This window comes from Augochlora pura, chromosome 3 (genome assembly GCF_028453695.1).
Source record: "Augochlora pura isolate Apur16 chromosome 3, APUR_v2.2.1, whole genome shotgun sequence".
In the NCBI taxonomy this organism is placed as follows: domain Eukaryota; kingdom Metazoa; phylum Arthropoda; class Insecta; order Hymenoptera; family Halictidae; genus Augochlora; species Augochlora pura.
In genome coordinates, this window is record NC_135774.1 from 12,403,054 (window position 1) to 12,417,266 (window position 14,213).

Sequence of the window (14,213 nt, forward strand, 5' to 3'; positions counted from 1 at the left end):
TTCGTCTCCGTTCCGTCTCCGCGGAAGATCGGACAGTTTACGGGACCACGAGGGCTTTCTTCGAGACCGATGCGGTCAAAGGTACGTCGGAACTGTGTCATTCGGCTGAACCCGACGATCAACCGATGAGTCTGCGGGTCACCAGACTGAACCCGGTGACGTTTTTGTCGTGCACCCTGCTTCCGTGCGCCGTCTGACGCCACCTCTTTGGTCTGTCGATTCGCGGCGAGCTTTTGATAGATTGGTGCTTCGCCGATGTTCCCGCGCTCGATAATGATGATGATGTTGATGATACTGATGCGAGAACAGTTTCGATTTGGTAGCTCGGGAAATAGTGGAGCTTTTTGGATTATTATTTCAGGGTAGGTAGACGTGTTTTAGGGTGTTTTTATTGGCAGACTCCGTGGCGTTAAGATCGATCTCTGTAAATCGCGACTTTATGGAGAGTTTATGAAATTCGACGAACTTAGAAAAGCTGTAGTTTTGTTGAAAATGGTCACATTGCGATTGTTCTTAGCTCGTTTTAAAGGGCGAGCTATGACCTTTAAAGGCGCTTCAGTTGTTTTAAAATAGCATCGCCGCGTCGTCAGCAGTTGCTCTTTCCGTGGCAGGGTTTCAGTTTTGACAAAAGTTCAACTTTGGAAACCGCTGGAGCGCGCAGAGAATTTTTTCCCTGAACGAACTTTACGGAGTTGTGTAAGGCAAAGTCTTCCCTTTCGAACCAGCGTAAAAACATCGACCTTACGATTTTTTGATGACATTTTATACCCGTTAGAATGAGAAGTATGCGAGTGAATCTGAATTTGAGACTTGTGCTAATAATCGATGTAAAAAATTGAGGGACTACAAAAGGCTGCCAGATTGTTGCAAATAATCGTACCAGGGTGGCACTAGGCTCTTTTTAAAATGCAAAGTATATACTTTGTAACCGTCTAGGTTACTTTTGATCATTTCTAAACTGCGTAAAGTGTTTTAACTATTTCCAAGTCAGTTTCGTTGCAACGATCTTTTCGATCAGCGAAATGCTCTCCTCTCTCATTTCAATATTCACAAAATAATCCGCGAACAATCGACCAAATCCGTCCACCGATAACGGTCCAACAGAGAAATCATTATACAAAAGCTACGAGCGCGAGATACCGATCTCTCTGAAACGTTCCCGATCCTGTGAATCAGTAAAACGCTCGGCCAGACGGCAGACAATGCAGCTACCCAATTAGGCGAATGCAGCTCGCAGATAAATTCCGTGCGCGTCGCGGCCTCACCGTGAGCCGCGCATGTCCGTCTTCGTGGCGCTTCGTGACCGCAAACTGATCGAATTCGAGCAGCTGCACTCTCTCGCGCGCAACGAAACATCCTGAAATCTACCCTCGGAAGAAATAATATCGAGGACGATCGAGATCAGCGGTGAGCGCGGATCGGCGGCGAGCTGCCGGCGGGGAAGGCCGATCTGTCGAAACTTGGCGACAACGAGGACCCTCGGGCATCGAAGGACGTCTCAGCTATTTCAGTGTAAATCGCTGCATTAGAGCATCCTGTCGTTTAGAGGCGATCGCAAAAATAGATTTGTCGCGCGGATGTCGCGCGACGAGTGCGACAATTGTCACGCCGAGAGACGTCGATCCGTTTCATTCTATAAATCGCGATCGATCACGCGGTACAAGTGCCCCGGTATATACGGGGGTTCATCAACTATTGACGCGGGCCTGTTTATTTTTACTTGCACTTCGATTGCAGCCTTTGCCCCACTTTTTAAAACGAGACCTCCCATCGGCCGGAGAAAATCGCCGGGACGATTCCAGTGCCATGCTGTGTCGTCCGCTCGTATCGCTGAAATCGCTCGGCTATCGAGGCTTGCTAGCGAACGTAATCGAATTGATCTCTAGATTGAATTAACACTGACCCTGAAGACCGTAAATGTAACTACTACATATTGCTTTACAACGATGAAAAGACTGAATTTATATAAATCATCGGAAATTTATCTAATAATTTTTCTAAAAGTGTCTATGTACAATTTCGACTATTTTTCAAACATTTTTACCGACTTGGTTTAGCGTTGATTTAATTTTCCATGGTAATTGTGAAGACTCTCTCATGGAAAGGATTAAATAAACTGTTCAATTTGTGCAGACACTATAAAATAAATGGCGAAAGGTGTCCATAAATACAGTTCTACCGCTTATTATATGTTACAGCAACTTAAATAAAGCCACGTTTATAGCTCGGTTGCTTTAGTGTTAATAAAATTGACGATCTTCTATAGTATATTTACCTCACTCTGATATTAAAGCAAATCTAACCGAGATGAGTAAGAACAATACTCCTAAATAAAAATATTGTACCATCTAAGATCAACCTTTATTTACACAGTCATTTTGACCAAGTGCATTTAAATTGTCAACTAATTAATTCATTATTGGCAATTTAACTAACTAAAAATATTCTATCATCTAAGATCAACTCGCGAGTCATTTCGACCGAGTATATTTAAGTCGTCACCTAAATAATTCGTCATTGGCAATTTAACTAAATAAAAATATTGTGCCATCTAAAACATAAAGTACCTTTAAAAATGTCTTTAAAAAATTGAAACGAATAGACCTGAGAATCAACATAAACATCTTCAATTGCACAGCTGTAAAAGCGGTCTGCCATCCGAGGGTTGAAATACATTAAAAAATACCGTCCTACTATCCTGCAGCTACAAAACGGTGCTTTCCACAAACTACGAGCTCGAAACGACTGGCTCCGCTAGCTCAGACCTCCCGGAGCCGCAAAGCCGCTAAAAGGCGACGAGTCCGCCGAGACGGAACGGCAAGAATGTCGCGGAGAGCACACAAAAATGGACCAGTTTTCCAAACTGTAAATTGTCGCGTAAGTCGAGGCTAGTTTCGTATTCCCAGGCGTATTGTAAACTCCAGGAGAACGATCTCCGGGCTCATCGATATCGTTGGAAATGTTGTGGACAGTATATCGGATCTTAGGGTCAGTATATTCGGGTCAGCATTTACCTTCCTCCTGCCGAAGGGCTTGTAGAGCTCGCGCTTCGCCGGCCGCCGAAGATGCGCCATTTTCCTGCGACCTGTACGCGACCCCGCGAGACTGGCCCCGGCTACGAGCAGACCTTTCGCGAGACGATGGCGATCGGCGGACGAGGTTCGGACCGCGTGAAGTCCGCGTGCGTGCAACACCGTTCGTCAGCTTCGCGAGTCCATCGACTTCCGGTAAGAGGCGCGTCGAGTTCTGGTTCGAAACCGCATTTATCACAGGGCCGGCTGTCAGTTCGTTCTCACTTTCGCGCGCGCCGCTTGTCTGGCTGCGTGGGACGCATCGGGAGCCTCCGCGGAACCGGGAGCGACGCGGTGGGTCCGTTAAAAACCAGCTCAATTAGTCCCAGCTGCGCTCGTCGACGATTGATACCGCGCCGGAGCGAGACGCGCGATCTTTGGATCCCGGCCGAACACCGTTAGAACTCATAAATCCTTAACCTTGACTTCTGAACCTGGCTTCTTGAGGGAATCTCCAATTTACCAAAGTGTTCCTTTGATCGTGCGATCGAAGAGCACCGGTTATCGACGGGTCCGAGCAGGACATCGATTCAAGAACCGTCCAGAACAACTCACTGCGCGGCGCTGGGCAAAATTCTTTCGAACTAAGTTGTCACTAAAAACACGGTCGAACGATGGTGTCCACGTGTCCACCGAGTTCCTAGTCGCGGTGCAGTTATCGCGATTCGCGGTCCACCGGGCGATTTCGGATCGATCCGCTTGATCAGCGCGTCCCGTCGACTCGCCGTGCGTTTTGCTCGACGGATGGATCGGAGGCGAACTGTGGTACGAGACGAGCCCGGTATGCTTGTACGTGCGGTACTGCTCCGACGAGAAGCTTTTGGAACGCATCACGACCTCCTCCGCTATAAATAAAACGGTGGCCGCCACACCGAAAACTCTGCCAGCCGAGAGAGCCTCGATTCGTCGTAATTTTCCTCGTTCAACGGAGGAACTCGGGAAGAAGAATGCGACCGGCCGCTAGGGGCGATCCGGCGAACGGCGGAGTCTGAATCATCGGGGCCCGGGCCTACTGTTAGCGGTGTAACCGAATAACATCCGCCAGAATACGGGAAACCGGCTAGCCACCCGTCGGATGATTAATCGTCCTTTGTAACGTGTCAAGGGAACAGCGTTTTAACTCGTTCGGCTATTCGGCAAAACGCCTTGGACGCTGGCGCGCGGTCGGAACTCTCGGGTACATCTTGTTCGTTTAGCGACCTCACGGTGGCCGTCCTTCGCGGTTTCCTCGCGAAACCGAGTAACCGGGCTTTGGCAACGCAAAAATCATTCGGTAGGCCTCTCGTTTTCCAATGCTAGCCGTTGGATTCGAGCGAGACACCGTTCGTTGTCGTTGACCAGGTCTTTGATGTCCTCTTTGATGTCGAGGTTTCACTTGGCACGTGCGGTAATTGCCGATCTTTTAGATTAGCGTTGCGGGAGAAGCAGAAATGTCTGAACGGAAGAGACATTAATACCTTCTTGAGAAATTTAATTCTTTCGTTGTATGTTCGAAAGAATCCCTCTGGGCGATATTAAACATCTATGTTATGTATTAATTATTAAAATTTTATTGTCGGCTTTGTAAATATTATATGTGTTTTAAAATGCGGATTTTGTTCGAAATTCACTGATATTTTACAATACCAATGTTACAATTTTATATCATGGTTTGCTTTCCATTAGAATAAAATGGTAAATCAGGTTATGTCCTTAATACGATATTTCACTTGGAAAATGTACCTAATACCGATGTTAGAGAATAACTATATGAAAAATTAAATATAAAGAAAAATAAAGAAATGAAAAGCGATGAGAAATGAATAAAGAAATGAAAAGCTTTAAAAAATTATAAATGCTTCAGTAAATAGAATTCTGATTGCTAATTTTTAATGGAAGAGGGCGAGAGGATCTTCATTTTAGATGAAGAGGATTTAAATTAAGATAAATAGATTTAAGAAATTAATTAAATAAATTCAACGTAGATTGAGAATTAAATGTGCATTAAGAAATAAGATTGAGAAGTAAATGAGCATTAAGAAATAAGATTGAGAAGTAAATGATCGAGTAATAAGAAATAAAAAAATTAATGAACGAGTAATAAGAAATGAAGAAATAAATGAACAAATAATAAGAAATGAAAAAATAAATGATCGAGTAATAAGAAATGAAGAAATAAATGACTGAGTAATAACAGACGAAGAAACGAAGAAATGATCGACGACGAGATGCGAAACAAATGGATCCTCATCCCTGAACGGCGAGAAGTCCTTGACAACAATTGCCAGAGCTTCGACAGCGTTTAGAAAATACCAGGTTGAAGACTGATTAGCAGCTGCAGAAGACCGCTGACGGCAAATTGAGCGCAGAAACGCAAACGCCAGGGCGAAAGGTAGAATGGCGTGCCAGTGGCCAGTCTCTCTCTCTCTCTCTCTCTCTCTCTCTCGCATCCAATGTCCGATCTAAGAAGTCATCGGTGGTCAGGCATAAAGACCCTGTCCGCAAACAAACCGCGTATTCTAATCGATAAGTAGGTCTGGGTTGTGTGTGTCTAGGTTGCAATCAGGCGGCGTGCCTCAGAAATTTGTCGAAGCCGCCGCACACGGGCGGACGGCACGCCAAACAAAATAATCCCCGGCGAGATATGATCGCGTTTAATAGTGTTCACGTGTCGAACGGCGGGCTCGATCTTATCACCGTGGCTGAAAATACCGGTGGCGGCGTACACCGCGTCTTGACCCGAGACATGTTATTTCGCTTTCGAGGGCGGCGGGATGGGGGGGGGGGCAACGGCGAGAAAGAGAGACACGGAGTTCAGTCAACTCACGGAGGCATTGATTTCATGACCCGGCAGGATACATCGCCATTGTGCGACTAAACCATGTGGAAGTTGCTGCGAAAAGCCGAGGATTGCTTGCCGAAAGGGGTGAAGAAAGGATGAAAGCGGTCGATAAATGGGGTGGAAAGGCATTGTGAACGCGGAGGATACGTGTGGGTACATAGATTGATCCCTGGGACGCTCGAGAGCAACTGACGTAACATCCACTTGCCTTTAAACACACTTTTGCGCCCCTCTATTAGCGCGCCTACCCTACCGAAGACAGTAACAACCGTATCTGTCGTTCCGATTCAACTAACGACGCAAAATTTATTTCAAAACGAAAATCATTAATTTCTCTCTAAAAGACACTTTATTGATAATTTATTTGTAACATATCTCCAATTCCTATGTCATATATAGATTTCTTAACACAGCAGTGCAATATAGGTGACACTAATTTCTAACCAATTTTTAAAACTCATTTATATTGCAATATATTTGAACAAAATGAATTCGTCTAAAATATTTCGAATGCGAAAGAGTTCTAATCCCATATAATTAATATTACCTTTCTTATTTCGCTTTAATTAATTAAATTGCTTTTAGTACGTGGAAATTTTAGTAGCTGATTGTCGACGCTAAAAGTGTTAATATAAAAATTATTTCGGAATTTGCAATAAAACCTCAGAGTCACCATTCGACCGCAAGGTTTTGATACATTATTTACAAAATCTCCGTCTCGTATTTTTCAACCAATCGTCCTTCAGTTCATCAAATAGATTAATTCGCACTCCAAAAAATGTGCGCTGAACTACCTGTCAAAATATTACACAATCATGGAACAGTGACAGCTCGCTGGTTAATTCCAATTTTTCGAACATTCTCCGCAGCCCGGAATATTTGACACAGAACTAATTGCTCTCCGCAATGAAATTCTCTATGGAACGTCGGACAAGCGCCCGCGTTTCAAACAACCTCGAACGTCGTCTCTCGTTTGTCCCGGTGTTTTTCAAGAATTCAACTGGGTCAGCTTCCTGTTGTGTCGCTGCGGGCAAGACGCCGCCTGTCAGTCATTTCCGTAATCGTCGCTAATTCTTTTCCCCGGCCGACGGAAACACTTGCAGCGCTAATCGCGGCATCGCCCGGGGCCATTGTCGTCTCGAATTTAAAGCGCGACCGTCGAAACGTTCCGCGGTGTTTAATATTTAAATGCACTGCCGTCTGTTTAGATAATAGAGAGCCGAGTGCAGGCGTACTATGCGTCGGCGCCTGCGAGCACGGGCGCGTCGATTTCTGTGCCAAGAGACGCCGGTCACCTTTGGCATCGCGCGCGTCCCGACTTTTCCGAATTCTTTCCACTATGTGGTACAATGACAGAAATTTTCCATTGGAAAACTTCCACGGTGGCTTTGATCTAGCACAATGTAATAGCCGGGGAAATTGACAGTGATCTACCGAGGCGGCGGCGACAGATGAATTGCTGAGAAAAATTTGCATTCTTCGGGGATTGTTTCATTCTGATCGGCTGTGTCGGTGCTAGTTGGTTTAAGGGATTATTAATCGACGGGGTGGTCCATGTACGAGGTATGGCAGTGTGGGGCTCAATTTATTTCCCTGTCGCATGCCAATAAACCCGCTATCATTCCCTTGTCACGTTGTCTCCCAAAATTTCGAAATTTAAAGATCAAGAATTATATGTACCTCTTTATTAAATTCAGAAACAGTTTATAAACGATATTATTCGTCAAGAAATTGTTATAGTCAAAAAACAGCAAGAAATAATAAAATTATATATTTTACATCGAATATGTTCGATGTAAAAATTCCTCCAAGCATCCATGCTCCAAAAACTAGTAAAAATCTCGAGTTCTATTAGTTATATTTATTAACAAATTAGCTGATAAAATAGTCGAGGAGATCCTTTACAAGATCGATGACAAACAAAATTATTATAAACATTAGTACGAGTTCACGCGAGAGTTTTGCGTAAAAATTCTCGAAAAGAGCCGGCAACACTGTAAAATCGATACCACTAACTATCAGTGTTGCAGTCTTATTTAGTTCACTAGCCGGCTGTTCTATTTAGATAGAGGTCGCGAGAATACCGCTTGGCTTTGATGCGGCGTCGGTATTTTAGTCCGAAATTTTCCGAACGCGTGACACGAAACCCTACATGGAACTGGGTCTTCTCTGATACCCTCGTCTGCGGTCGGACGTTAGGGAAATTGATTCCGGTTTCCCCACGATGGTAAATCGGCTTTTGATAAAGTGGTAACGCTCCGAATAGCTTCGAAGCCGCCGCTTGTAGTCGACCAAGCAAACTAAAGTGCCGGACATTCCTATTTCCCGCTGAAACGATATCGACACGGAGAATCCTCTGTTACCGACCAGCGGCAGCGGAGCCGGCAAGATATAAAGTGCCTGTGAACAGCGGCTTTGCCACCAGATGCCTCTTACATGGCGGCTGAAGGGGTCGTTTCGAAATTCGACAGACCGAATGCTGTTTCAATTGATTTAATCTGGCAAACATTATTTCCTACAAAATTATGCAGTCACTTGATAAATATATTTATTGAATCTGTAGATGAAAAAATTATAATATATTACAATTTTTACAAGATTAATTAACAATCTTTAATTTTTAGAATTTGCTTTAGTTATGAATTTTAATTTTAATATGCTGTAAAATAATTCAGCAGAAATTAAATGAGAGAAATATATCTGTCAGATTGCTAGATCAAAAATTGTATTATATTCAAATTTTTATAAGATTAATATGTATATAATTTTTAAGGTAGGTTCATGTAATAATAATAATAAATATTATTATTATTATCGATTATAATGTATATATAATTTTTAAGGTAAAATGCTTCAGATTTCCAAGCAACAGAAATATTTTAAATTCCTCTTTTCACAAGATTAACCGACGATCCTCAACCCCTAACAATTTTTAACTTTTTATGAACTCGGATTTCAATTTAACTTAATTTAAGATAAATGCATTTGTCGGATTTCCAGATATCATAATTACACTGCATTTTCACAAGATTAATTTTCAACCCTTAAAAATTTCCGACATTTACGAGTGAAATATCGGGTATGCGTTATTTGCGGAGAACTACAACAAAGCCTAAATGAGATGCCGGTTCATACTCGTCAAAACTGTATTGTAATCAAGCCCCGGTGAAACCGTGCGATCAATCCTTCCGTTTCCCTGATTCGTACAAAGGTGAAAAAAAAACCGCGATAATGGAAAGGAAACGGGATTCTCTCCGCGGAAAAAGCCCTGAAAACCTATTACCAGTATTGTCATCGACCCCGGGGCTCTTCGAATAATCGTTCGTCGTTATTGTCGGCAGACGGAGTGCCTCTCTGTCGAAAGAATCAATGCTAAATATACAGGCACCGAAAGCCGCTGCTGCTTCTCCGCCGGATGGATTCACAGCGTCCTCGAGAGCAGGCCCTCACAAAATCGTTCCCCGTTTTAATTATTCACTGCCCCGGCATTTCCGACGTTATTTTTTAATGCATAGACAAGTACCATCGACACGAGTTCTCCGGGTCGAGAATATACGTCGCCCTCTAATATAAAATATAACTGAAACCACGCCGAGGGTTGCTGAGCGAAGAGAAAGATTCCAACGTGTACCTCTTTTGGAAAATCATTTCTGTGCTTTGGTGTAAAAGAACAAATGAGGGACAAGTTGTTACGAGCTGTCGAACAATTCTGAAGACATTATTTCTGATTTTTTGGTGTTGCTTTTTATCAAGTTGTTCGAACCTGCGATATGTGCATTTTTTATTATTTAAATACGTTCTATATGGGGTGATTTTGATCTAAAGACATCTATATACAACGCTAATAATAATAGTAACAATAATTTTAGGGAGTGTATGAAAATACAGACTGGCAGAGCTACGTAGATTGCAATTTAAATTCTTATTTCATATCTATTATATGTGAATATTTTTTATACGTGGGTATGTTTTTCAAATTGAACAAAATGAATTGAATTTTATAGAGGTGAAGCCCTATTTTACTAGAAAATGTGTCAAGATAATATTTGTAAATGTAGCAATTGAGTGGAATAATTTATTAAATTTCAATTAATATAATAACATCAATTTATTAAATTTACTGTTACCTTACCTATAAAAAGTAAATCTGATTCTAATTATTGTACTCTACATGTATAATTTTCTTCGTATTGTGTATAAATGCAACAGTTTTCTATAATATATAATTTAATCAAGAAAATCATATATTTCTATAATAAATGATTATAAATGATATAAATCGTATATATTTTTCTCAACCAGCTGATTGTTTAAAACTGCCTTCTATTATGATTATCTTCTAGCCCAACCTAGTTAGTGAATCAAGCCAGCAGTTCCATTATCCAAACGCCGAAGTAAACTCGATCATTACGCCAAACGTAGGTTCGGCTCCATTAGATTTTACAAGCCCCACATTTTCCGTTCTCCCCCACGTGTGTTATGATCGCAGTTGAGCAACCAGGTGTTCTAAAGTGGCCGCGGCGACTCTAAATTGCTAGAGCAGATCGGCATTCTCCTCTCGCGCGATTCAACCGTATCGTCTGTCATCCTAAATCTCCGTTTCGCGCGGCTCGCCGTGCACCCGCACCTGTTTCGCGGTTGCATCACCGGTTTGCCTGCGGAAATGTAGGCCGCGTCTAGCCGCCTCGAGCGGAGGCAGATTTAGCATCCATCCCCGTTGTCTACCGTTCGGCGCTCTCGAGGCGCTCTCGGCTTCGAGTTTTTCCAGCGGGACGCCGACGCGTCGCATCGCCTCGCCGTCGCCCCGCGACGCCGCGCCGATTCCGTGACACGGAACTGCGAAACTGCATGCGAGCGCGGGTGCAGCTGCACTCCGATCGCGCAGCATGCAGCGACGCGAGGCGAGGCGATGCTGCTGCTGCACCCGCGGCGGTGCCCGGCCCGAGCCACGAGCCGTAAATTGTTCTCGATTGCGGCGAATTACCGGGCACAGATCGTTATCGGGCCTAAAATTATTTTGCCCGGCTCGGCTCGGCTCCGCTCGGCTCGGCGCCCGACCGTGCACACACGCCTTCTTCCACAGCGGTAACGAGCGCGCACGGCACTCGATAATTGCTCCATTCGCCTAACACCGCGGACTACGGCCGTGCGGCGACTCTCGCACATCTGCACCCCTTATCGCGCAATTAAGGAATTAAAAGTTTGTCGCGATTACCAGTTGCCACCACGCGAATCCCGACGAAGTTGCACGATTCTTCGGGCGAGCGGGAATTGCGGGAGTGACGGGCGAGTTTCGTGACACGAAATTTGTGCGGGGGGAATTTTTTCAGGTATTAGGGGAACGATGGCGAAGTTTTAGTAGCGGAATACATTGTACCTTCTATTATATATCTCTTCAGGGTGGGTCTCCCAATTTGACAGAATTGATCGTCTGTGGTGAAAATTTGGCATCTTGAACACCGCACAGACATAAATTCGACTTTTAACCCAATCATATCATAGCACACATACGCGCAGATTTTAGCGATCTAGACTAATTTTACACTTTATCGAAAGATGCAAATGGGTTATGAATATAATATTTTACTCTCAGTTTGCACACTTTGGTATCTAAAATTATGCTAAAAGCCACCCCCGGATTTGTAGTACGTGTGTGGGTGTCTTGCATGGGGCGTAGGAACAGTGTATTGGATGTTCCAGTTTCAAACTATTATATATTAGCAGCATTTAGTGGTGTTCGCATAAACTTAAGACTAGCTTGTTTAATGTTGAGTCTGTTAAAGGCTATAATTAAACATTTTTTAAATATATATAATATATAGAAATATATAATAATTTTTTAAAATTGGGGCAGTGTAATATAAATTTTGAGTATACTTAATTATTCCGATTAAAAGACTTAAGAAAGCAGCGTCTACATTTGTCCCACACAATAATCATAATTGTTCCACAGAAGAAGCCATTCATAAAAGACTGTAACTTCGTTGAAAATAATCGTATCCCAATAAACCTTATCTGATTTTAAAGAGCAAAGTTCACGTGTTGTAGACAACTATATCATTTTTAATAACAATTGCTGCGGCGATTATAGTCATACCTTCCGGCCTTTGTCAAATTTTTCACTTTTGCACAGCTCTGGCAATCGCAACATTCGGAACATTTCTCAGCGCGTTCCGTCCTCCAACAATGTGGTATTAAATATCGATCTCCACGACGCCGGGCGCTAAAAAACAGAACATTATTCACAGCCGTGAATCCCATTCGAGTACCCGGAAGTCCGAAAAGTACCGGTCGTGTCGCCTTACGGTCGCAAGACGGGCTCCAGTTACAATGTTCGTAGAACAACGGGGCTGTTTTTCGGCGGTGAACAGGGTCGCCACGGGTTTCGTTCCTTGAAGGATCGGCCGGCGGGGCGGCAGATGGCAAGCACCTGACCGCGTTCCCTTCGGAAAAAAAGGTCCCCGAACGCCGTCGATAAGATCGTGAAATCGTCGAACTTTACGTTACAATCTTGCGATCGCGGTGCTCCGCGCGCCGCGGTCGGGACTAGAAAGACCGCGCGCGGTTTACCGTACCGAGAATCGGAGCTCTACACTTGCGTGCCCTTGAACCGGCAACGAAGAGGACGGCATAGAGAATCATGAACGCGAATTAGATCCAATCGAATGATTAAGGACGTCGGTCGATTTGCTCGAGGTGGACTCGATTACCTCGTGATAGCTCGACGGGAATACGCGTCGACGCGTTTGCCTGTCGATCGGGCCGCGATAGAGTCTGGTAGCTGGCAGCTATAGACGCGGATCGGGCTTCAGAATGTAGCGTATCTGTCCAGCGCGCCGCTCGATTTTGTCTTACCGGCACCACCGGTTTATCTCGTGTCCGACAGTTACACGCGATTAGAATTTATGCGGCGTGATTCGTGAACGCTCGGTCAGCGTTCTTTTCGCCCGGTCCGAGGATCTTCAAGGACCTTCGTCAGACTGTTTTCTGAAGCGTATAAAAACTTTTCAAGCTGTCCGTGATTATTTACTAGTGAGCCGATGCATTGATTAAAATTTTATCGAGTTTTTATTCGAGGGTTTTGAACGTGAGGAAGAGAAAACTTTACTGCAATGCTTTAACACGTATCGAATCCACGGAAATGAGATTTTTGTGCTCGGACTATAGTCGAATGTTTATATATTTTCCATAATTATTTAGAAATAATCAATTGTTTAATCAACGCATTAAATAACAGTAACTTCTGTCAATGTTTTAGACAAGCTTAGTCACATGTTTAAACGTTCTTAAATGTACTTTCTCTCATTTCTAATATATATTAAAATTTAAAGCATCAAATAATTCTCTACATAACATCCTGTACGAACAATATTAACAACGTTGAAATTAATATCATCAGATTAGATCAAATGAACTGTATAAGATGAGCTATTTACGTAAATAGTATCTAATTTTCCATTTTGTATTTTGTATACTTAGCAAACCATAACAGCGCCGATTTCCACGAAGATCCCACGAATTTACGAATTGCGATTTAGTAATTGTACGTCGTGTGTCTCCCGAGCAGCGGCGATAATTGTCGACTGGTACCATCCCAGCCTGACTCACCTCGTATAAATTCGAGGATTACAATAAGCGGGGGTCGATAAAAGTCGCGCCGGGACAATAGAAATTGCATGCATCATCGGCAATTATTCCGCGGAGCCGATAACCTTATAGTCCCCGGTAATTACACGGGGGGGTTGGTCGGATCTCGCTCATTATCCCGGCGCGGCGCCGCGACGCTCGCGAGGCCAAGTTTTCACAATGAATGGGTCCACGGTAATAATTACACCCGGCACTCGGGGATCCCGATTTTGTGGGTCACCGTTATACCGGCGGTGTGCCGTGTACGAGTTTCTTGCTCCGCGCCGGTGTTGCGTGGCGTGGCGTGGCGCGATGCGATGCCGTGAATAACGTAACACCGGGATCAAGAAAGGTGGGAGACGGCCCAATAATTACGCTTGGCCGTTGCTCTAGGCACACGACATGCCTGCGCTGTTAAGCAACAAGCTGTACGTATATATACCAGAGACGAGGAACACTTCGGTTAATGGTAGTTCAACGTTTTACGCTCCTCGTACAGCTCTCTATGCTAAGCCGAACGGGTCTTGCTCTTGCTCGGACCCGAGAGCAAGAGATTAGGCACATTCCTGACCGTTTCAGCAAAGAACGATATTTCAACGATCGTAAAATCGCTCAGACCTGTGCAAATACGTCGATGGTAAATGCTGCAGGATTACGAAGATGTGAATTGAAATTGCTACCTGGTCTGACCTTGC

At 43.9% G+C, this 14,213-nt stretch overlaps 1 protein-coding gene across 9 annotated transcripts in view; it reads right to left on the minus strand.

The window, feature by feature from the left end:
• Positions 1-14,213, minus strand: part of Ca-beta (Calcium channel protein beta subunit) — a 149,558-nt gene that overhangs the window by 40,052 nt on the left and 95,293 nt on the right. The window contains exon 1 of one of the 9 annotated variants that reach the window (XM_078177485.1): positions 3,015-3,606. The exons of the other annotated variants lie outside the window; for them this stretch is intronic. Within the exon in view, the coding sequence (XP_078033611.1) occupies positions 3,015-3,074 (60 nt within the window). The 5' untranslated portion in view covers positions 3,075-3,606. Of the gene's footprint in view, positions 1-3,014; positions 3,607-14,213 lie in introns of those variants that run through there. 9 annotated transcript variants of the gene reach the window in all.